This window comes from Abramis brama (genome assembly GCF_963993115.1).
Source record: "Abramis brama genome assembly, chromosome: 17".
Classification (NCBI taxonomy): domain Eukaryota; kingdom Metazoa; phylum Chordata; class Actinopteri; order Cypriniformes; family Leuciscidae; genus Abramis; species Abramis brama.
Window position 1 is genome coordinate 3179870 of NC_139979.1, and position 24820 is coordinate 3204689.

At 38.0% G+C, this 24820-nt stretch overlaps 1 protein-coding gene across 2 annotated transcripts; it reads right to left on the reverse strand.

The window, feature by feature from the left end:
• Window positions 1-1155: 1155 nt before the first annotated feature.
• LOC311067243 (leukocyte elastase inhibitor-like) lies at window positions 1156-21501 on the reverse strand. 2 transcript variants are annotated; one of them, XM_084088975.1, is made up of 8 exons: window positions 21337-21501; window positions 16231-16407; window positions 3968-4039; window positions 3648-3788; window positions 3444-3561; window positions 3079-3221; window positions 2811-2978; window positions 1156-2702 (listed from the first exon to the last, which is right to left on the reverse strand). In XM_084088975.1, the coding sequence occupies exons 2-8, from the start codon at window positions 16396-16398 to the stop codon at window positions 2286-2288; spliced, it is 1227 nt and encodes a 408-aa protein (XP_083945101.1). In that variant the 5' UTR covers window positions 16399-16407; window positions 21337-21501; the 3' UTR covers window positions 1156-2285. The 2 variants fall into 2 exon arrangements, with proteins under 2 accessions (XP_083945101.1, XP_083945100.1); XM_084088974.1 differs by lacking the exon at window positions 21337-21501 and adding an exon at window positions 16645-16785.
• Window positions 21502-24820: the final 3319 nt, after the last annotated feature.

Genomic DNA, 24820 nt, shown 5'->3' on the forward strand with positions numbered 1-24820 from the left:
CTTATTCAACTTCAAATAAAAGCGTTTATACTTTTCATTTAAAACAAAAAAAATTAAAGATGCATTTGTGGTTCTCAGACATTAGTTTTTTTTGTTTTTTTTTATCTATGCAGTGACTTTTTAAGTAAGACATTTTAAATGACCTTCTGGAACCACGTGTAGGGGACACTGGGGCTAGTTGTCACTCTTTTATTTATTTATTTTTTCAGTGATCATTTCTGTTTAAAAATCTGTGTGTGTGTGTGTGTAGACACAAACTCTAAACTCTTGACAAGTGTTGTTATTCTTAACTAAAACAAAAAATTTAATTACTTTGGGTCGTTAAAATAAAGATGAAATTAGGCCTATATATATTAGATGGAAAAACTTAAAAATAAATATTTTTATATATATTTATTTTGATAATCAAGTACTAAAAATTAAATAAAAATAAAGGCTAAATTGAATGGAAAAACCCACCCGAATAAAATCGACAAAAGCTCATAACAAAATAACTAAACTTAAACTAAAATTAAGCTTCATTTTAATTATATAATAGACTATAATATGAAATATATTAATAATGATAATAATAATTATAAAACAACACTAGTCTTGAATGTGATTGAACATTATTACCCATATTGTCACATTATATGGACTATATATAGGCTTTTGTTAAGGTCGTCTGATTCTAGATCAGTCTGAGTGGCACAAGTCTTAGATCAGATTCCTTTTAGTTTTGAGTTGATCTTTGAATTTGGTTTATATTTAATTGCCATATTTACTGATCTTTTTGTAACCACAGATCAGTTTTGATATATGTAAGGGATAATGTAGAGTGAGGCGGTTGTTATAGCGAATACAACCCCGACAGGCTGATCAGGATCCCGACGCGAAGCGGAGAATCAGCCTGAAGGGGTTGTATTCGCTATAACAACCGCCTCACTCTACGTTATCCCTTATGTATATTACAACATATACACCCTGATGTTACATTCATAAAAATAAACTTATTTTACTAATTAAAATGGTAGATTGATTTCCTCTCTTTCCATGCTTTTTCCCCTCAACACTCTTTTCAGAAACCAGTTTCTTTGAGTTTCATTGGCACCAGAGTTTGACCACAGTTAATTTGTCACAGCGGTTTACAGTTAAAAATGACTCAAAATCAGGTTTTATTGAAGAATTGTAAAGATTTATTTCATTTATGCTGAATATACTGTTACAGTGAATGCATACACATATGTAGCCTCAATAAATGATTCAGTAAACTGCTAGATTTGATTACATGTACAGTAGCATGAAGAGACCCGTCCAAAACCACAGCCTGAAAGAGACTCAGGACAACTGCAATGCATTTCATTTCTTCAATCATAAACATGTTTCCTAGAACTCTCCTGGACTCATCATCCATGATTGCTGTCTGCTGTGTAACCTTGTTAACTCCATCTATAAGCCTGATTTATTCCGTCATTCATTGCTAAGTCTTGTATGTGTCACCTCTGCATTTCTGAGCGCTTTAAGCCTGTTGCCTGTTTTTCCAGATTTTTCCTGGTATCTATTTGGATTGTTTGCCTGTGTTTTGACCTTTTGCCTGTTTTGGATTACGTCTTTGGATTAGTGATGGGAGAAAAGCTTTGAATCAATTGAACCAATTGCTTTGCAAAATTTCGAAGCTTCATGAAGGAGTGTTTCGAAAGCTCACATCATTTCTTTGGATTACCCTTTAATAAACTACTGTGTTTGGATCCTCAGCCTTTGCGTATCCGAGCAGTTTGTAACATTTATCATTGATATACTATTATAGTTTTTGGTAATATTTTTTTTTGGTAGATTTCCTTTTTATTATAGCCTATTAGGCTAGGTATATATTTTGTTTTCATTTGAAAGTTTTTCATAATTTTGTTGTGTACATTGTCATTTTTAATTATTTGAGTACTTCAACTTAAACTAAATGTTTTTTGTTTTTTTTAAAGTAACATTTATGGTTTTAGTTAACGATAATTAAAAAATTATTATAATAATTACTAAAATTATTAGGAATTAATGTATTTCAAATAATTGTAATGCAGGTCCCACTTAACCTAGTAGGATTAATTTGTGTTTGAAGAAAAATCATTTTTGTAAAATGTTATACTATTAATTAAATAAGTCTTTATTCTGTAAACTGCAAAAGATCTGTTGGCACATATACATTTTTCTTAAACTGTTTTGATTGGTAGAAGTTGTCTCGAGTCTCTTCTACTCATTTTAACCAGATCATCACCTAAACTAGCTGAAGCGTCTCATGCAGCAGGACTCACTCATGGAGAGCAGAAGCGTCCGTAAAACAAAATGCTCTTGGTTGGATTGTGTCGCATAAAGAAAAGGAAAGGATGGTCTGCGTTGAAGACCTGCGGTTTGAAGACCCGACGACCAACACAACCTATCCTTATGAAGACACCAGTGGCTGCAGCCGCTTCGGTTCCTTCCTCATTGACTTCAACAAAGGCTTTATGGATCACCTTCGACATCACCAGGTCGTTGTTGGAGGACATGCCTGAAAGATTCACCTTTTTCTCATCAAAAACATCCTCCATTCCCATGCTGATGAGAAGACTGTTCATGTCGTAGGTTTCCTCCATCTTAAATCTGGGCAGAGACACTTCAACCTCTTGTTTATACATGACTTCTGGTTCGGTCCATTCCATGAGCTTCTCGTAGGTCAGTGCCTTTTCAAGCTGGATAATGAGAGAGACATGTCAGATGAATAGTTAAAATAGTCCAAATAAAAAATTGTTTCACAACATCTGACTGGTCACGGCTGGCTAATTAAGCATTCAAATCACCTTCTGAAGGCCAGTGGTGTCGTCTTCCATCTCGTTAGGAAGGATGATCAACATACTGAGATTATTCCCGACATACGGCAGCTCCAGAACCTGACTGTTGATCTCTGGGATGAAGGCCAGAGGAAACTTCGCCTTTTGATACATCATCTTCACTGGTTTAGTTTGATTCTGCCATACATCAATGGAAATACATTATAACCCCTCATATTTCATCATGACTGTTACAAATATAAGTAAAATAATATAAAAAAAGAGCATGAATTCTCACCTTGTTCAGCTTAAACTGCCCATCTCTGGTGGCTTCCTTTGGGAATTTCTTCTCCCAGTTTCCTTTGAAGTAGATGGCGTTCACCAAAACCAGTTTCGTCATCCCATCGATGGCTCCCTGTGGCACCAAGTCCTTGATCTTCTCTAAAATACAAATGGACATTGTTCACTTTGAGCAGTGATTTGAACTGGTTGGGTTTGATATTTTTATCATTTATCTCAACTCAAGAACCCATGAAGCCAAACATGGCCGTTGAAAAGACATTTTCGCTGAACCTAAAGTGCTGCAAAAAACATGAATTAACTTTTATTTGTAAGAGTGTAGAATAAGTTTAAAATTGAGAATAAGTTTATGCTGGATTTCACCTTGTGTTTTTGTCTCCACCCATTTGTTGATGTTGACACGAGCAGCCTCTGATTGGTTCTTGAAGTCCACCTTCTCCAGTCCGGCTTCATAGTAGCTTTTTGCATCATTGAGGAATTTCTGTAATACAGCAAACCGATTGAGGTGGAAGTGATATTAGAGTTGAGAACATTTCCTGAACCTCCAGTGAATAAACAGAGTCTGACCTCAACAAACTGGTAGGATTGCTCTCCGTAGAGGCGGTTGGCGAGACTCAACACATACGGGACTCCTGGTTTGTTCAGATCACTCATGAACTTGCTGAAGCTGGAATGAATTTGGTCCTCAGGTTTTTCCTCTGGACATTTCTGTTTGCATCAACAATATCAGATTTAATCAGTTGAATCAGACGAACCCAAAGGATACATGCATCTCTACAGTAAATACAGCTGTTCATGCAACAGAACCTGGACAGAATGTTAGCTAAAGTTCTGAGAACGTTCCCTGTTAACTGGGTTAGTGTTTGATGTAAATATTCATACGAAACCTTGAGTTCAGCAGGAGTCTGAGGATTCTGGGTTTGCTGCATCATTGGTGGTTCATTGTTAAAGCCCAGGACCTACACAGCATTGATATGGTAGAGTTAATAAAGATAACTTAAACATATATTGTGAATGCACTTCTCAAATGCTCATTTTAATGAGTGGAAAGAGTGATTGATTGCTGGCACTTTACTGTTTATGCCATGTCTGGAACTCAATTTACATGTGGTGCGTCCAGAATCGAATACTTCCCTACAAGGCAAGTTTATTTATATAGCACATTTCATACACAATGGTAATTCAAAGTGCTTTACATAGAAGAAAATAAAATAATCAAAAGAAATACGAATAATTAAAACAGTTTTGAATAAAAAATAAAATAAAATACAGTACAAATAGTCAGACGAACAGTGGCACAGTGCTCATTCAGTAAATGCACAGCTAAACAGAAGTGTTTTGAGTCTGGATTAGTATGCACTGTATTTGAAACACAGTAAGCGGAAAGTCCCCTGATGACCTACTACTACTTCCAAGGTTCTGAAGTGCGCATTCGATGGACACTTTACTATCCCATGAGGCCACGGGAGAGGATTTATGAATGGCAGTGAAGCGACGCAACTGAAGCTGGTTGGTCACGTGACAGTAAGAACATGGTAGATGTAGAACGTCTGGATTACATTCATAATACACATTCATACTTCATATAACACGCTTTTTAATGCCCGCAAAGTAAATTCAAATTCAAATGTATACATACTCAGACAGTATGTGATTCAGACCCAGCTACAGATTAGATCTCGTTCAGGAAACAATTTCCCGTTAGTGAAAGCATTTTAACATAGGCCTATATAAAATGTAAATGCTATAAACAGAGATGGGAAGTAATGAAGTACAAATACTGTGTTACTTTACTTAAGTAGATTTTTCTGGTATCAGTTTACTTCACTATTTATTTTTCTGACAACTTTTTACTTTCACATTTTTTACACAAATGTCTGTACTTTCTACTTATATTTTCAAACCTGGCTCATTACTTTAATTCTAATCTGTATTTGCTGGAATGATCAATACTATTTCTTGTCATTGTGCGCCTTTTTCAACAGAAAACATGACTCCCTCATTGGTGTATAATTTTCTTGACTATCACGCACCACAGACGTAGGCTATAAGCTCCCACGGAGCAAGGCAGAAGACAACAAGAAGAATGATTAACGTTATGGATGAGACAGAGGGAGTTAGCGATGTCGACATGACTGAGAATAGAGACATTCCTGATCACGCATGGCCATATATGAGAGAGATGTTCGAAATTGTCTGTGATAAAAAGGATTCCTGGCAAATGCGCTACAAATTGTGCGAACCTAAAAAGCACAAAATGCCGGCTTTCAAGAATTCGCTGTTGAATTTAAGAAAGCACTTAAAGGTTGTGTTTGACAGTTAATGCCCAGTTTTTGAAGCGATTCGTAGGGGTTCAGATTTAGGAGCGGTTAAGGATTTTTCCCTAAAATTTATTTCTCAGTGTTTGTATAAGGGATGTTGCCACATGTTGATGGTGCTGATGGCACACACATTAATATTCAGTCTTTAGGACAAATTGTTTAGGCCAGTGAATAGTCCATGTCGCCAATTTGAGCATGTACTGATTTAAAGAAATACTTTTTCTTTTTTATTATGGAATTTTTTATTATGGAAATGTGTTCTCTGCTGTTAATTCTCCAGTATTAAGTGGTCATCTGAAACATGACAGGTGTAGTCAGATAGTTTCCATATGCTGTAGAACTGGTAAACCAGGTAAAGTACAAATTATGCTTGTATTCTAATTTTCATCTGTTTGTACTTAACCCTTTCATGCATGAATTATGATAACCTCAGTCAGGATTTTTTTTTCTATGTGTTTTTATTGCTCTTAGGGCATGAAAAACAAGAATTGATTTTTATTTTATTCTTTTACAAATTTTTCAAAGAGATCTTCAGATGTCCACTTGAGTGGACAGCATGCGGTTGGTTTAAACTGAAGATATACTGTATTAAATATAAGACAATAATCAAACACATAAAGTATGTGAATTTAACAAACTAATCAATGCAATTATATCAAATAATGTGAAAACTATAAAATACATACAAAAAATATAAATGTAAAATATTGCAAAGGCTTCATACAACTTCATACAAGTTGCTCTTCGCGTATCTATGATATCGGAACATGAGGACGTGATTCCATCAGAATTTTCAACAGCCTGTCAAGGTACAACTGTGGATACCACTCAGATGCTCCCTCCAGTGCACCAGAGTATGGAGATTTACCCTTATTAGCTGATAATTCTGATTATGTTCAAGATGGACATGCATGCACATTTCTATCATAGCCCTCCTCTGAGAAAACCTAGCGATACGTTTTTTCAATCTCATCTGAAATGATCAGTGTTGGATGTAATGCATTACAAGTAACATGCATAACGCATTCAGATTACTTTTTGATGTTACAAGTAAAGTAATGTGTTACAAGTAACATGCATTACCTAATCAGATTACTTTTAGATCTAACAAGTAATTAACTACAAGTAATGTGCATTACCTAATCAGATTACTTTTTGATGTAACGAGTAAAGAAACGCATTACAAGTAACATGCATTACGTAATCAGATTACTTTTTGATGTTATGAGTAAAAAACGCATTACAATAACGCACATTACATAATCAGATTACTTTTTGATGTTATGAGTAAGGAAACGCATTACAAGTAACATGCATTATGTAATCAGATTACTTTTTGATGTTATGAGTAAAGAAACGCATTAAAAGTAACATGCATTACGTAATCAGATTACTTTTTGATGTTATTAGTAAAAAAACGCATTACAATAACATGCATTATAAAATCAGATTACTTTTTGATCTAACAAGTAATGCATTACAAGTGTCATACATTATGTAATCACATGACTTTTTTCGATGTCAATGAAAATTACATTCTAATAATACAAATACATTTATTTACAGTAGAAAAAGTCAATGCATATTAAGTTTTTAAGTTTTAAATTTCAAAAACAATATTCACATTATAATTATGAATTGTAGCTGAAATATAGCCATTGCATGCATGACGTCCATTACAGTGGACATGTGATTAATCAGAGTTTTCTCTCAATCTAAAATCAAAACTTGGAAAATTTTACTGTGATATGACTCATTAGATATTGCTTGATGCTGCAATATTTTTTTTACCTACAAGAGTCTCCTAGGATAGAAGGAATGGGTGGATATTCTGGAGCAACTTGGCATGTCTGACTGACCCTTGGCCATCTTGGTTTGGAGGGGGAAAAAATCGAAACACAAAGGCTTGCCACTTGGTTGCAATTTATAGGATGATGCACCAGGGTCCAATGAAGAGATTGATGTGCAACTTTGCCATAAAAACCCGTGCAAATTCAAGATAATGCTTTTTTAATAGCTGTCCACTGTAGTGACCACTATGCGTGAAAGGGTTAAATAGAATTTACAGTATAACTCGCCTCAATTTTGTCATTTTTAAAGCATCCAAAGACAAAAGGCAAAATCACCCTACAATCTATGATGTGGCCTTAGGGGACGGCAAATCGTTTTTTTTCATCAGCTTAGTCTTTTCTCTGCTTGTGTATTACATGGTAGTTGTTCAGCCTGGATACATTCATTAGCTAACACAATTAGATTTGTAATTTCTTTTGTATTAAAGGGATTGTTCACCCAAAAATGAAAATGCTGTCATCATTTACTCTTCGTTCATTCTACTACTATGGAAGTCAATGGAACTTCCATAGTAGTATGGAAGTCAATATCAAGAAGATATTTTGAAGAAAGTCGGTAACCAAACGACTGATGGACCCCCCATCAGTCGTTTGGTTACCGACTTTCTTCAAAATATCTTCTTTTGTGTTCAGCAGAAGAAAGAAAGTCATCAATTTACTGATTAGATTCAAAATAGTTTCCATGGAAGGGGTTTTGTTGGTCTTTGATCTTCCTACTGAGAGTCAAACTATGTGTGAATGTTTGCATAGTCTTAGTTCTTGTGACCATGTGATGTTTATACACTTTGGGGGGTACCATTATCTTCATTAATTGCCTCAATTGTCTTTAGATGATTAGATTTAGTGGTCATCTCTAAGGCTGTGTGTAAGGTCAACACTTTCAAAGAATGTCAGCACCTTTAAGGACAGCCCACTGAATGCCTATAAGATACCATGTAAAGTTCCCTTAGTTAGACTTGATGACTGCAGCTACCGACAGCTCGTGTTCTCAATAAAGAATCCTGCTGAAGAAACAACCAAGTATCCTGGTCTTCGCTTCTGAGTTTCCAACACTATATGCTATCTAAATATAATATCAACAAACAACAAGATTAATTAACCTTGAGAGCTGTAATAGTAAAAGTTTACGATAGAGTACCACATGTAATACTCAGCTATTTCATAGGCAAAGATGTTAGCTTCTCACAGCAGACACGCCCCTTTCAAACAGAAGGCTTGTTCAACTTGACCCGGCGCTGCACAAACCGATGGGTGAAATACATCAAAATACAGCGATAGCGAATAGAGAGCAGACGGCTCCTTATGCTTTTGAATTGCTCTCGCGGTAGTTTGATGTTAATAGCGACCCCTAGAGGCAGAGCATATTAACCCAGCATAACATTTTAAGCCAACACAACATTTTCCCCACTTTTAAGAATATTTCCCAAAGGAAAGTATATTAAACATAGCTTACACATATCCTGAACAAGACAATAACCAAAGAACAACTGTTTTAAACATACCCAATTCGCCAAGGTTATCACGTGGAAAGTACATTAAGGTCTCTTATTACATAACACAAAAAAATGCATGTTTCTTCATATCCCTCAACAATTACGGACTCCAACATATCTCAACACATACAATCACAGAAGCAGCAGAACTGTGCAGACACTCTATCCAACATCAACATGTAACATCTGGAAATTAACAACTTTACAGTAGAGATGTACTATTTTGATGAGTGTGCGTGTGTACAGTTCATGTGACAAAGTCTTTGTGCCAGACTGGTGGGCGTCTGATTCTGGACTGCCTTTGAGCTACCGGTGTGACAACCGGCATTGGAACCTCTGTAGGATCATTATCCGAATGGTTTTGACCCGGACATAGTGACAGGTGTATTCCGTTCCACACTTTCCCATCATCAAGGATATATGTGTCCTGACCTTTTTGTCCCAGCACTGTACAAGGCGAACTGAATTTCGGCCTGCCCTTTTTCACATGTGTAGGTATCCTCACCCGCACTCTGTCACCTGGTCGTAACGCAGATGGTTTCGCTGCACGTTTGATATCAGTGTAGGTCTTGACTTGAGACTGGCGAGCATGAACGCGAGCTCACACTGTAGCATCAGTACACGCAGAGGGCCGGGTGGGTAAAATGTGTAAGGTTGTTCTCAGTTTGCGTCCAAGCAAGAGTTCACAGGGAGCAACACCAGTGGTGGCATGAGGTGTAGCGCGATAATGCAGCAAGAAGTCCTGCACAGAAGTTTTCCAGGGCTTTCCTTCCAAATTTGCAGTTTGAACGCAATCCTTCAGAACAAGGTTCAAGCGCTCCACCGCCCCATTTGCTTGCGGAAAGTACAGGGAGGTACGAACATGTTTGATATTCCTGATCGCAAGGAAATCAGCAAAAGTAAGAGATGTAAATTGCACACCATTGTCAGTCACAATTTCCACTGGGTTGCCAAACTGGCTGAATGTTGTGGCAAGAAAGTCTGTGACAGTATCAGTAGTGGCATTACTAGTGAACACTATTTCTGGCCATTTACTGTAGTAGTCAACTAAAGTGAGTGCATACCTGCAATCCCAGGTCCCTAACTCGAATGGTCCGACTATGTCCAGTCCAACCTTTTCCCACGGCGCAGAAGGAAGTGGCACGGGCTGAAGTGGAGGCGTATGCGTCTTTGCACTTTTGTCGTGGGTTTGGCAAAGTTGGCACGAAGAAATTGTGCATTGGGCTGAGTGGTCCATGCCAGGCCACCAATACAAGTCACGAAAACGCTGTTTGGTCCTGACAATACCCTGGTGACCCTGATGAGCTAAATTAATTAGGGCACCCCGCAGAGATACTGGCACCACCAAGCGGCATGAACCTCTGAAGACCAGGCTGTCTTGTCTTCATCCCTGACATGAAAGTATGATGCCAGCTCAGGTGGAAGGTTTTTCTTTTTTTTAGGCCAGCCTATAAGTATTTGCTGTCACAATGCTGTCAGTTCAGGACAAGCAGTGCATTCTTTGGAGAACTCCTCCAATGAAAGAGCACGGAGTTCAGCAGAGAGGAATGCCACCATATCGGGTTCCATGGTAGAATCAGCATCCTCACAGGCGGGAAGGGGCAGGCGTGAGAGGCAGTCTGCTGTGACATTTTCGGCTCCTGGCTTGTATGACACGTCATAATTAAAGCAGAGCAGACGTGCGGACCATCTCATGATGCGCATTCCAGCACGCCCCATACTTTTAGTCGCCAGCAGTGTAGTTAGGGCCTGATGGTCTGTCCGAAGCGTGAATCGTCGGCCCCACAAAAATGTTCGCCACCGTTCCACAGCCCACACGCAGGCTAGAGCCTCTTTCTCCACAATGGAATATTTTCGCTCTGCTGCTGAGAGTGAGCAAGAGGCAAAGGCGATGGTGCGCTCAGAACCGTCGGCATGAATCTGAGTTAACACAGGCCCAATTCCATAATCCGAAGCATCACATGTTACTAAGGGTGTCACGATTTCGATTTTAAATCGAAATCGATCGAAATTAATGCTCAATCTCGATCATCGAATCAAAAAATGGAATCGTCGATGCTGCCACGCCCCATATGTCACGTCAGCTCGGCTTGCCTGTAATAGGTAAAACTCCTTTTCTCAAGAATATTGAAGCCTTTATTTTAAAACGCATTGCAGCTGCACAGCGAGAGCATCATAGCTCGTCTGAGCGAGCTGTTTGCCTGTGCTGCGGCAACTGCACGAACCTATGGCGAGTTAGCAGTGGCGTGCGGTCCAACGGGAGCGCTTGGCGCCCTGCCAACCTCGAGCGCGCCAATTTGGACGCGGCTGAAGTGTATACATTCAGAGAAAACTCGCCAAAGGACTTTAGGTTTAAATCGACTCAAGCGAAGTACCTGATATGAGCGAAATAGCTCGGCAAGGCAACGCAGTACTCGTTCCCTTATCTCTAAGGGAACCGAGGTTACGCAAGTAACCAAGTACGTTCCCTCACGAGAACGTTCTCTCGTACTGCGATGCAAACGCTGTGGGAACCCAATTTAAAACACCGTGCTATTCGCCTGTGACTGGGAGCCCCGGGACTATAGTAGGTAATAGGTTATATTGTTTAAGTTTCCAATTGACTTAAGATATAAGTTATTGTTACATTATGTTGTTAATAAACATTTTAAATTTGACAATGTAGTGTGTGGTACATTGCGAACAAAGGTCAGATATTATTATATTGCATAAAAGTCTAAAAATGGCATAGCTTGTGCTTTCAATTTTTTTTTTTTTAAATCGAGAATCTAATCGAACCGTGACTTTAGAATCGAAAATGTAATCGAATCGAGGATTTGGAGAATCGTGACACCCTTACATGTTACCAGCGTATGCAGTGCTGGATCAAAGATTGCCAAAGCTGGGCTGTTTACAATGAGCTCCTTCACTTTCTCAAAGCTTTTCTGTGCATCCTCAGTCAAACTGAAAACACCAATGTTCTTTAAGCATGCCCGCATAGGCTCCACCTCCGATGAGTAGTTCGGCACAAACTGTGAATACCAGGACGTCAGTCCTAAGAATGAACGTAATTTGGCTGCGTCAGTGGGAGCTGGTGCTTGCAAGATAGCCTGAATATGACAGTCATTGGGTAGCAGGCCTTGCGCAGTGATAGTGTGTCCTAAGTAAGGGACACTTACTTGCATTTTTCACAATTCAGTGTGAGACCTGCGTGCTGTAGTGTTGTTAAAACAGCCTGCAGGTTGCGATCATGTTCGGCTGCAGTGCGTCCATACACAATCACATCGTCTAGATAGTTCTGGACTCCATGAAGGCCTTTCAGTATTGTAACCATCATTTTTTGAAAAGCTGCCGGTGCCGAGGCCAAGCCATACGGTACCCGACGAAATCGAAACAACCCTTCATGAGTGATGAAAGCCATCAGATCTCGGCTGTCCTCGTGGAGCATCACTTGGAGGTATGCATTGTTCAGATTGATGCTTGAAAATATTGTGGCCCCCTTTAAGTCAGCGAATAAGTCCTCCATGTGTGGAAGTGGATGGCTGTCAATTATTACTGCCCTGTTCGGCTCCCGCAAATCCACACATAAACGAATTTCTCCGTTTTTCTTTCGTCACCACAATAGGTGACACCCATGGGGAAGCATCCACCCTCTCAATAATGTTTTTAGCTTGTAAACGACAAAGTTCTTTTGAAACTGCATTCCTAACCGTTAAAGGAATTCTGCGCAGCTTTTGCTGTACAGGCGGTACTGACTCTCTTACTTTCACCCGATGTACAAAGCCTTTAGCGCATCCGATGGCCTCTGTTGCAGCCGTCACTTGTCTCACCACGGCAGGAGAGGGGGGTGACACCACTTCATTTCCAGCAATATGAATGTTTAGGCCAGACACTAAGTCCATGCCCAGTAAAGGGGTGCCGTTCTCAACAACATAGGTGCTAGTACTGGCCACCGCATCTCCGTAATATACATGTGCACACAAGCATCTAAGAACAGGCAGTGCCGCTTTAGAGTAAGTCACCAGTTTCACACGGGGGGTTGTAAAGAAGATGTACTGAAATGACGCTTATAAAGGTGATGAGGGAGAATGGAAACAGCAGAACCTGTGTCGACTGTGAGCTCAAACTGGACAGGGCTCACTCCCTCAGTTCCAATGGTCACAGTGCATTTTATTTTCTCACACAGCGGTTTCCCTTCCACTTCAAGCACATGCACAATTTCGGGGACCTCCATTTCAGGGGCATCAAGTACTTGCACTTTTCCGCAACTCTTACATTTAACTTTGGCAGCAGGGCAATTTGGAGCATTAGCCAAGTGAGAGCCAGACCCGCAACGAAAGCAACTGCGATTTGTCTGTGCAGTATATTGTGATCGTGTTTTACTCACATGATTTCCGTGGTATTTCTGGTTTTGTTGTGCTGAGCAGATTTAATCTCGTGCACTGGTGCCGCATCAAACATTTGCGCATGTCCCACAGCAGTCTCCGTTTGGCCATCTAACAGCAGCGAGTCCTTCAGTGTTATGTGTGGCTGTAGCAAGAGACGATCCCGAATACGTGCAGAGGACACTTTTTCAACTAATTGATCCCGGATCATCTCCTCCGTACGATCGCCGAAGTCACAGTGTACACTGAGTTCACGTAAAGCAGCTACAAAATCCTTTACTGATTCATCCGGCCGTTGGGCGCGTTGTCTGAATTTGTGTCGTTCAACTACAACATTCGTAGCCGGCTTGAAATGTTCTTCTAAAGCTTTGAAAGCATCGGCAACAGTCTGACCTGTATTAGGCAGCGTGTAGGAAACTTTTAACCCCTCGGCTCCCAGGCATTGTAGTAAAACAGCGCGCTTCCTCTCCTCCGGCCACCGATCTCCTGTAGCATCGATGGCGACAAGATAGTTTTCAAACATCTTCTGCCAAGTATGAATCGGTACCGATGGATGACCCGAGCATGGCAAGAACAAAGCAGGCATAGGTAAACTGAGAGCTGCCATCCTCGTCGCCAAAATGTTGTATTTTATACAAGTACTAATAAAAGGAAAACGCAGCTGAACAAGCGTGCAGAAGCTCAACACTCCATCCTTTGATTCTGCTTCTTTTTACCTCAACACTCCAAGTTAATAGCGACCCCTAGAAGCAGAGCATATTAACCCAGCATAACATTTTAAGCCAACACAACAGCCGGTTCAAGTCGAACAAGCCTAGACTGTTCAAATCAGAGGCTAAAATCAGGGTAGGAAAAAGCACACAGGTTTGAACTCAACACTTGCAATAAATAATGTGGAAGCATGAAAATGGTATGTGTGATGAATGTTTTAGAAACAGTAGAGCATGTATTTTTTAAATGTAACAAATATGATGATCAACGACCAGTAAATCTCACGGTTTGAGGGATTCTCAGTCATATAGGGCTGTTTTAACCTTTTTAAAGAATACAGGATTAGAGCATAGTATATAATGTATGGGAATCGTGATGCTTCTGCCCATCCTGGAAGATGTGGGGAAAGATTGAAAGCTGGAGCTGAACATACAGCGCCAGCAGAGGGTGAGCGGGGCATTAAACAAACAAAAAGTACAGATTACTGATACCCATGTGATTCTTATACTATGGGCACTTTTATGTACTTTGGTCATATTTTTAAAAATACATAAAATTTTGGACAAATTCCTCTTTCTTTTTCAAACTAACAATAAAACCTCCTTAAAAACTTTTTACTACCTTTCTATTATGATTTTTTCATACTTTTCAACCTCCTAATAGGTGTCAAAATCACTGTTTTCTCCTTGTCGCACACCCAGGCATTTTAACTTCAACAATGAAAATACAGTTTAAAAATATGACTTATCTGGTAACTATTAATATACCTAAATTAAGCACTAGTAAAATAATTCAAATACATTATAGTATTTAATGTGAGACCACCATCAATGTTACTTTTTATACAAAATATTGCTGTCGCACAGTATTGGTGTCATTTCCACCACAACACTGTAATGTCCCTTTAAAAAGTTTGTGTGAAAGATTGTTTAGGTGGTTTCTATGGAAATGTTCCATGACATCAGAGCACATGTAGGACATGGAAGCAAAAAAAAACCCACACTGCCTTCTGTGGTGGAAATGACAGCATGTGGTGGAAACATGCTGTACCTTCAAGGGTGTTTTTAAAAAGTAAAAAAAAAAAATAGGTTAAATAAGAGTATTTTGCATACATGAAATGCTAAGTATTAATTCAAAGCTAATCAGTGACGCTATCTTCCACTTTTTCACAAAAAACTACAGAAATGTCATTTCCGTCACACTGCCCTCTGTGGTGGAAATGACAGCATGTGTTGGAAATGACATTTATGGAAGTAAAAATTGATATGGATTGCAAGAGTAGATTTGTGTAATACTTTTTATATTATAATATTATAATAAATTACAATACTTTTATATTTATATTTATATTATAATATTATTTTATTTCTAAATTATACTTTTATGTTAATTGATTTCATTTAGATAAATGAAAATTCAATTTTGTTGCATCATTTATTGCTTATATTTTTGCCTTGCCATCAGTTGTGTCAGTTATTTACAGTATGCACTGTAACCGTTCATCTGTGAGACAAATCAGTTGTATACGTCAAACTCAGCACTACACTAAAAACAGTTGTGGTTATGTTTAATGACTTTGTGAATTGAGTTTACTGAGTGTGATGAATTTAAGAGTGTTACAAGACAATGTTACAATTCATTGTCATTTCCACCACCACACACATTTTTTAAAAATATTTTAAAAGTTCTCATCACACATTAAAATATGTATCCACAATTTACGAGATCATGCTCTACTTAATATAAAAATTCAAGTTATTTATTTTCTAATAAGCTCTTGCCCAAAACAATATTAAATTTCAGAGTGTGAAAGGTGTACAGTTCACCATTTGGTCCTTAGGGTAGTTAATTTATCTCATTGACAAACGTATAATTATTGTACTAATTATTGTACATTGTGGAAAAACTGATAAAACTAGTTACAAAAATGATCTTAGACAATTCTTGAGTGGCATAAGTTATTCTGTTTTTAAATAACAGCTGTATATAGAGATGTGGTGGAAATGACATTTGTTCATTGCAGGTCGGAAAAAATGTAAAATATTAACAATTTCTCTTGTAATCTAAGTTTGTCCTCTTACAGACCTTAAAACTAGAGAAATTATTTAAACTTATGAGACTGTGTTACGTGACTTTTGAACAAGTTTTTTTTATTCAACTTCACAAGCCTAAAAGTGCCCCTAGTTGAAGAAACGCCATGTGTCGATAATACTCCTATTGAGTGAGCGGCCATTAACAAGAGGAAGAACAAGAAAAAGAAGAGTAGAATTTTTTTTTAAATATAAATGATGACAAATTTTTTTTAATGTAAAAATCCTATTAACATAATGTTTGCACCCCAGCAAACATTATAAAACAATCACTCTCTCGTCACCCTCTTTTAAAAGTATATTGTGTGACGGTGAGATCACCTTAATCATCTGAGCCGCTGTGTTTCCTCTTGCACCGAGCGACACCATGGCCAGAGCCGAGGAGATGCTGACAGGAGAGTAGAACACATTTCCTGATGCGTTTCCTCCGCTGATCTCCTTGAACAGGTTGAGGGAGAACTGTGTGTTTGCTGCAGTCAAAGGCTCCATTTTCACAAGCTAGAAAGTAAGAGAGAGAGAGAGAGATGATCAGCATAACAAAGTGAAAATCACAAACAGGGCATTGCTCAGTTCAGTTGTCATTTCCTGTGTAAACAACATCACATGCTTGAAAAAATAAATCCATGCATTATCTTTCATATGACAGTACAGCACTAGAACAGCAGTTTTTGCATCATTTTCATCATTACACATACAGAAGTGTAATGTAAAAAATCTGTTCTATTCAAGCACTACCTAGAGTTTTGTTTTAGCAGGAACGATGATGTTTCCCCGTGTGTCAGAGGTGAAAGAATGATTTGCTGAGTTTCATTCTTACAAACGTTGTCTTGCCCTAAATAGCCCATCCTCTAAACCAAATCCAGCCCAAACATCTCGGGTTACTCAACCATGAGAGGATATGTGTGTGACGTCACTGTAGGCCGGAGTGACTGCGGTTACGCCCACTGAGTGGTAAAAGACTAAGTAGTAGCGCTGGTTTTCAGCGTGAATGCCGCGAAAAACACACACAACACATCTAAAATGGGAAAGAGCTTTGAGACTGTACAAATAGATTTGACAAATAAATCTGAGATATATTTGTACAGTCTGTCGAAAGCTACAGCAAAGAGAAGTAAATGAATCGCTGCAATTCACAGAAATAACGACTCCAGGCAGCGAAACGTGGATTTACAGTTGTCATTTTGTGTCAATATGTTGACTTTTGGGGTAAAATCATACCCTATATATTGTATTGTTATATATTGTACTGACAAATCATCAATTAAATATTTACCATTTTATACTTTGCAAAATTTGATGTATTTAAATAAACACTGCAAACTATAAAAGTTTTAGGGCTGGACGATATATGATCATCCGGATTTAGACCTACCCATATTGTCTTTATATAAATCAAATTTGCTTTTTGTATTTGTATGGCATACTATCCACTGGCACATGCAAATAATGTCAGTTGCTGTGCAGTCGCGTTTCCATTACCCTTCAAATTGGCAAATTGAAATTGCGAATTGGAAATACGCCCAATGGAAACACGTCACTCCCGTTTATCGCAAAAAAGTTTTCACGCTCGCATGAGGGTTTTTTTCAGGCAATTCGAAAAAGGAATATTTCGCAAAACTGCAGTGGAAACAGTTTTTGAGCATTTACAGTCACCTGACTTAGAAGGCGTAGTGTTTGGACAGAATACGAGACAGAGTTCTTTATTAAATTCAACTGGATTCTAAACCTCATAGAGGTGCCACAATCAAGACCTCGGAGCAGAAATGAGTGAGAAACACCCAGAAACACCTCATATGTGCCGCTCACAGTAAGGGTCTTTCCTTGCCATTAGGGTCATTCTACCAGAAACGTAGTATCTGTCCTTGAACTGTTGCAGTGAATAAACAGTATTTCATCCAAAAATTTCTAAAACTGGCTCATAGTTGATTTCTGTGAGTTGTTCTGTAAAGGAATATGTCATTCATTAGGTTCTCAGATATTTTTTTCTTTATTAAAAACACTTGAAAATTACAAATCCTGTCCATGTCCTTGTCCTCAGCCAAATTGGAGCTACAGCTTTCATAGTTTTGTTATGCTAAAAACTGTTATTTAGAAGAAAAAAACCCCTCCATCAATAACAAGTTTAAGCTGTTATCATTCACATCAACTGATCAAAAACATGAAATTATATATAAATTCTACAAATAAATTATATTTTACAACTATCCCCATGTTTTGGTCAGTCCTGTCACGTTTACGTAAGGGATAATCCACGGCTAGCCATGCATTAAAGGATTTTAATGCGACGTAGAGGCGAAGAACCGCGGAGGGTGGTTGCCTCTACGAAGTGCATTAAAATTCTTTAATGCATGGCTAACCGTGGATTATCCCGCTTATACCTTGGTTATTTGCCAAGTTAAAAATAAGTTAAAGCTGTAACTGATGTTTACAGTGTAATTTTTTAACAGACGTGTAAAAATGACGGTTATTTCTTAAGTTAAGGCTCGTCAGTTCTTGCACTCCGTCCGCTTTAAATAAAGTAGAGCCATCGGATTGCTTTTATTTGAATGAATTCACATTTATTTAAATTCATTATTAAAAGAGAGATACAGAGAACTGAAGGAGAAGGAACAGAGAGAGAGAGAGAGAGAGAGAGAGAGAGAGAGAGATGCGTGCGCGAGTTACCTGGCGTCTCTTCTTTAAAGTATAACATTAGCAGCTAACGTCCCCTCTTTGCATATAGCTAACTTAATGATTCTTTAATGGATTTATTACAATTATTTATGAATGACAGGCAACACTGACAGTGACAAGGCAATCTTTATTTGAACTAATTATGTCATTTATTTATTGTTAATTCTTTGTGCCGCTTTTTGTCATTCAACGTCTTCTCCAAGTCTTCTATTTCGTCTTGTGCCTGGGCCCATTTCTCAGAGTTGCCATATTCACCATACAAATTAAACGATATGCAAAAATCATCCATTTAGCCTAACGTTACCTAAATAAACGTTTTCATATGCGTCTCTCACTCTGCTTGCAAGTGTATCTGTGGTGTTACTATGGTTACCAATGTAGCGGATTAATTTCGAACTGTAATCAAACTGACTGGAACTACCTGTGCATTAAACGGTTTTACTGCACACTTTCCAGCCAATCAGAATCGAGTATTTAAACAGCCCATGGTATAAATAAAACTATATATAAAATGTGTGAAATACACCTTTAAGGGTATCACTCAGAGGAAGTGACATCATTTGACCCAGGTGAAGCTGACATTGATCAAGGCTGAATTCTGTCATTGAATTGTATGATTTTAAGCTTGTTTTTGTATGTTTTTTTTAGGAAGACGAGCTAAAGGGTCAGGCCCTGTCACGGTAAAATAATGAAAATGTTTTAAATCCAAAACATGTCTAAAAAGGTTACTGAAATTCCTTGCTTGCATGTTAACAGTTTTTATGCTAGCATGCTAGCAGGCTGAGTAATGGCAGTTTAAATGGCCATCAGGCCCTGTCACATTACTGTGTGACACAGCCTTACAAATTAATGTTATTGTTCTTTTTTATTACATTTATTGCATATATTATGTATTTAACGCATGCAATAGTAAAATGAAGGCCCAGGTGCTTGATTTTTATACAACTGTGGCCATGGAAGTGATTGGAACACCTGAATTCAATTATTTGGAGGGCTGTCCCAATACTTTTGGCAATATTATGTATGTCCTTGGCTGAATTTGACCATAGTCTAATATTACATTAACATTAAAATTATAATAATTTAAAAAAGAAATGCCAATCAAAACTTAAGAACACAAAACATAACTTTTTCTGCATCATCAAAATCCATAAAGTCAGTCCTGTCACAGTACCATCAGTCCTGTCACGCCATGGTCAGTCCTGTCACACAGGAAATTATGACAAAAGTGTACTATTTGAGGAAATATTAATTAATTAATCTCTTTAACTGTGTAGATGAAGGTGGGGGTATATATCCACTACTATGTTTTTTGTAAAAATCTCCTATGTAAAGGTAGGCTAGTTATTTTACAACTATATGAGTGCCTGGTGGGTATTTTGTGATTTTGTGTACTACAGTTGACCGAAAAGTTACTTATATTTCTTAAATGAATTATAAAACCATGTTAGATACAATCAGGGACATGTGATCAATAAAAAAATGCTATTTGTATCAAAGAAATTCATTAGGAAACCATTCTAACATATACAAATTTGTCTGTGACAGGGCGTATAAAAATGTATTTTATTCAATCATAAAAACATGCTGAGATGGCATGATATGTGTTCCTCATAGTTTAACATGTCCTCCGTATGACTCAATGTTCAGATTTAAGAAAAATATATTTTTTCCCTCAAGATTTTTTATAAGTGGAAATGTACGTTTCTGGGAATGCTTGGATTAACACGTCTACGTTTCCTTCCATTAATAATAATAATGTCTATTGCGGTGGCTGTGATATATATAAACCTACCAACGTCTGTTGCCATGATTTTTGGAATGATTTATCGAGAGGAAAAAATGACGTTTTAGTCGCATAACATCGGTTAATGGAAACGCCGTCATTTCGCAATAGTTTTTTTTATCGATATTTAGAAATCGATAAAAAAATCTGTAATGGAAACGCGCATGCCACTACCACTGGCACATGCCAATGAAGACCGGATGTGCCAATATGCATAGTGACGTGCCATTGGCTTTCTGTACGTCATGTTAATGTTAATACTGCTACTGCTGATTTCGACGCCAGGAAAATACAAAAAGCAAAAATGCAAAAAGCAAAAACAACTGCAAATCCACGTTTCGCTGCCTGGAGTCGTTATTTCTGTGAATTGCAGCGATTCATTTGCTTCTCTTTGCTGTAGCTTTCTACAGTCTGTATAAATATATCCCAGATTTCTTTTGTCAAATCTATTTGTACAGTCGGTCTCAAAGCTCTTTCCCATTTTAGATGTGTTGTGTGTGTTTTTCGCGGCATTCACGCTGAAAACCAATGCTACTACTTAGTCTTTTGCCACTCAGTGGGCGTAACCGCAGTCACCAGTGTTGCCAGATTGGGACGGTGATTTCCAGCCCAAAAGCTCACCAAAACCCGCCCACTACAAGAAAAAACCGCCCAAAATTTTACTGCCAAAATAATATGATATAATTTCATTACCATGTCTTTCAAGGTTGATAATCACAATTTGTATCTCCTTAAAACAAAATAACAATGATAAAATAAAATAAAAAATAAAAAAAAAATCCAGGAAAACAGATCAAAACAGGGCAATAATTAAGGAGAATTAGCCAATATGACTAAAATGTCCAGATGGACACTGTCAAAACGGAAATCAAGAAATGAACCGATGACTTTAACCCTCGGAAGTAACGTTACACATTGCAGAACATAACGCAGAATTTAGCAGTAAAAACGGATTCATCGATTCAAACCTTTTTCAGCAGCTGTCAGGGTCGAGTATAGTGCAGTCTGGACGGTGTAAAAGTTGCCGATGTCTGGTAAGGTTAGGCTAGTGTGCACATGACCATGGACAGGAGTCGTCCCATATTTGATTTCATTTCAAGTCATTCAACTGTGCTCTCCTCTCAGGTTATAGTCACCATCGATATCTCCCCAGCTAACAAAAATATGTCCTAAGAACGTTGTGGGAACGTTGACTTGAAACGTTCTAAAAATGTTGAAATGTCCAGTTTGCGAAACGTTGCTGGAATGGTATCTTAATGTTAGAAAAAACATTGCCGGAACGTTAGCATAATGTTGCTGGAACGTTATCTTAAGGTTAGCATAACGTTGCCAGAACGTTAGAATAACGTTGCTGGAACATTGTCTTAAGGTTTGCTAAGAACGTTGTGGGAACGTTGACTTGAAACGTTCTAAAAATGTTGAAATGTCCAGTTTGCGAAACGTTGCTGGAATGGTATCTTAATGTTAGAAAAAACATTGCTGGAACGTTAGCATAATGTTGCTGGAACGTTATCTTAAGGTTAGCATAACGTTGCCGGAACGTTAGCATAACGTTGCTGGAACATTGTCTTAAGGTTTGCAAAATGTTTCTGGAACATTATCTTAAGGTTAGCATAACGTTGCTGGAACGTTAGCACAACGTTGCTGGAACATTATCTAAAGGTTTGCATAACGTTGCTGGAACGTTATCTTAAGGTTAGCATAACGTTGCTGGAACGTTATCTTAAGGTTTGCTTAACGTTGCTGGAACGTTATCTTAAGGTTTGCATAACGTTGCTGGAATGTTATCTCAAGGTTAGCATAACGTTGCCGGAATGTTAGCACAACATTGCTGGAACATTATCTTAAGGTTTGCATAACGTTGCTGGAACGTTATCTTAAGGTTAGCATAACATTGCTGGAACGTTATCTTAAGGTTTGCATAATGTTGCTGGAACATTATCTTAAGGTTTGCATAACGTTGCTGGAACGTTATCTTAAGGTTTGCATAACGTTGCTGGAATGTTATCTTAAGGTTAGCATAACGTTGCTGGAATGTTAGCACAACATTGCTGGAACATTATCTTAAGGTTTGCATAACGTTGTTGGAACGTTATCTTAAGGTTAGCATAACATTTCTGGAACGTTAGCACAACATTGCTGGAACATTATCTTAAGGTTTGCATAACGTTGCTGGAACGTTATCTTAATGTTTGCATAATGTTGCTGGAACGTTATCTTAAGGTTAGCATAACGTTGCCGGAACGTTATCACAACATTGCTGGAACATTCTTAAGGTTAGCATAACGTTCATGGAACATTATCTTAAGGTTAGCATTACGTTCATGCAACGTTATCTTAAGGTTAGCATAACATTGCTGGAACATTGGCATAACGTTGCTGGAACATCATCTTAAGGTTAGCATTACGTTCATGCAACGTTATCTTAAGGTTAGCATAACATTGCTGGAACATTGGCATAACGTTGCTGGAACATCATCTTAAGGTAAGCATAACGTTCCTGCAACGTTCTTTCCCCCAAAATGTTATTATCAATACAACATTCAAAGAACGATAAAATGTCCACTTTCTTTCAAGTTAAAATGTTATTTTAAGGTTAGAAAAAAAATTCTGCACTATTCGTCCAACTTTATTTTTTTATTAACACAACCATGTGAATTATAAGTGCACACTTTTACAGTATATCAAAAAGCAGAAAATTTCATATGATTATCATACATTTTAAACGCTACATTATAGCTTAAAAAAACAACAACAAATATTTTCATATAAACATTTAAATGAAATGAAAACGGTGTTTAAGGGTTAGTTCACCAAAAAAATCTGTCTGTAATTACTCACCCTCATGTTATTCCAACCACGTAAGACTCCTGTTCATCTTCAGAACACAAATTAAGATATTTTTGATGAAATATGAGAGCTGGCTCACTCCTCCATAGGCTTCTAGGCAATTTTATTCTGGCGAGTTTATCAAGCGACGACAACAATTTTTGTACACACAAAAAAAATAAAAAATAAAGACTTTATTCAACTATTAATTTTCTCCCGTATGGGCCTCTGAGTGACTTCACTAGTGCTGGGAGAAAAAAATCGATTCACCTAGGTATCGCGTTTTTTTTTTTTTTAAACGATCTTAAAAAAAATTTTTTATTACAGAATCGATATTAATTCAAATTAAATTGCTTTATTTTTGTCCTTGCTTATAGATGAGGTTGACCGAAGTAAGTCACTTTCGTTCCAACAAAGGATGAAATGTGTTGTTAAATTTTGAGTGTCGAGTAACGTAATATCCCTTTCAAGTGGATGCGTAAAAGCGACGTGAGATTGAATGCATTGAAAAGCCCTCGCGCTACTCATATACTGGGAGAGAGATAAGACAATAGAGCTGCACGATTCATCTTTAAAAAAATGTGATCTCGATTCAAACACCCACGCAATCTGCTTCCATTTTGTCTGTCTATTAAACCTTTGACAAAATCACATCGCAACATTTAAAGGCCATGTTGCAGGTTAACCACCACTGTTGATCAATGGGTACATTAATCACTCAAGATATGTATACCATTTTTAAAATGTCTCAAAAATGGTCTTAAAGACCAGTTTTTTACGTTTTTTGGTATGAACGGTTTTTTTTACGCAATTCGGTGATGACGTCACGTTGGGGAGAAGCGGAGGAAAGGTAGCCTCAGCCAATACAGTTTGTATTAGAACTATGGCGACTGACTGGGAAAAATGAGTGAAAAAATCAACGTTTTCTTTATATCTAGTGGCAGTGATCATGACATTAGTTCAGATAAGTACCGGTAAACTTTGTCTTCATCTAGAAATAGAAGGCATCATGCTAGCTATGGGCTAATTTGCCAGTCCCACCTGTTATCCACCCCCTCCAGATAATCCCTAATTAAGTCTTTCCCCCAACGTTGTAAACACATTAATGATTAGTTATCCCACGTTTTGATGGTAGCCTACTAGCTCCAGTAACAGCATCATTGCCAAGTGTTTCTAAGCGTTTACCTCTTCCTCCGGTGAAAATGTTGCAAACACAGCCGCCGCGTGTCTGTCGCTGTTTGGCAGGTGCTTGTGTGGGCGCCGGGCCGGCGGTGCCGTCCCATGGAAACTGCGTTGGAAAGCTTGTTGTCGGTACACGATCCGTTTCACGCATGCGCGTAATTACGTACGTTAAATAACAAACGGGTTCTTATGGACGTATTTTGTTATTCTGTGCCGTGATGAAGACAGAAATATTATGTCGGTGCCTGTAACAGTTTTATACACTGCTGTCACGTTATTTGAGCTGTTTCTGGATGAAGGCAGACTGCTGACAGTGAGTCGTGTTGACAGAGTTCAGGGAAAACTTCCTAATGTCAAGTTTAAAATGAATACGCGCTTAAGGTGCGTTACAAAAACACACGCGCACTTCAGTTAGTGCGATTCAAGTGTTTACATGGTTAA

Excerpts from the sequence above, each read along its gene's own strand:
- LOC311067243 (XM_084088975.1), bottom strand. The coding sequence starts at position 16,398 with ATGGAGCCTTTGACTGCAGCAAACACACAGTTCTCCCTCAACCTGTTC. Across the intron at positions 4,040-16,230 it reads CAGCGGCTCAGATGATTAAG|GTCCTGGGCTTTAACAATGA; the intron begins GTGATCTCACCG and ends AATGCTGTGTAG. Across the intron at positions 3,789-3,967 it reads AGACTCCTGCTGAACTCAAG|AAATGTCCAGAGGAAAAACC; the intron begins GTTTCGTATGAA and ends TGATGCAAACAG.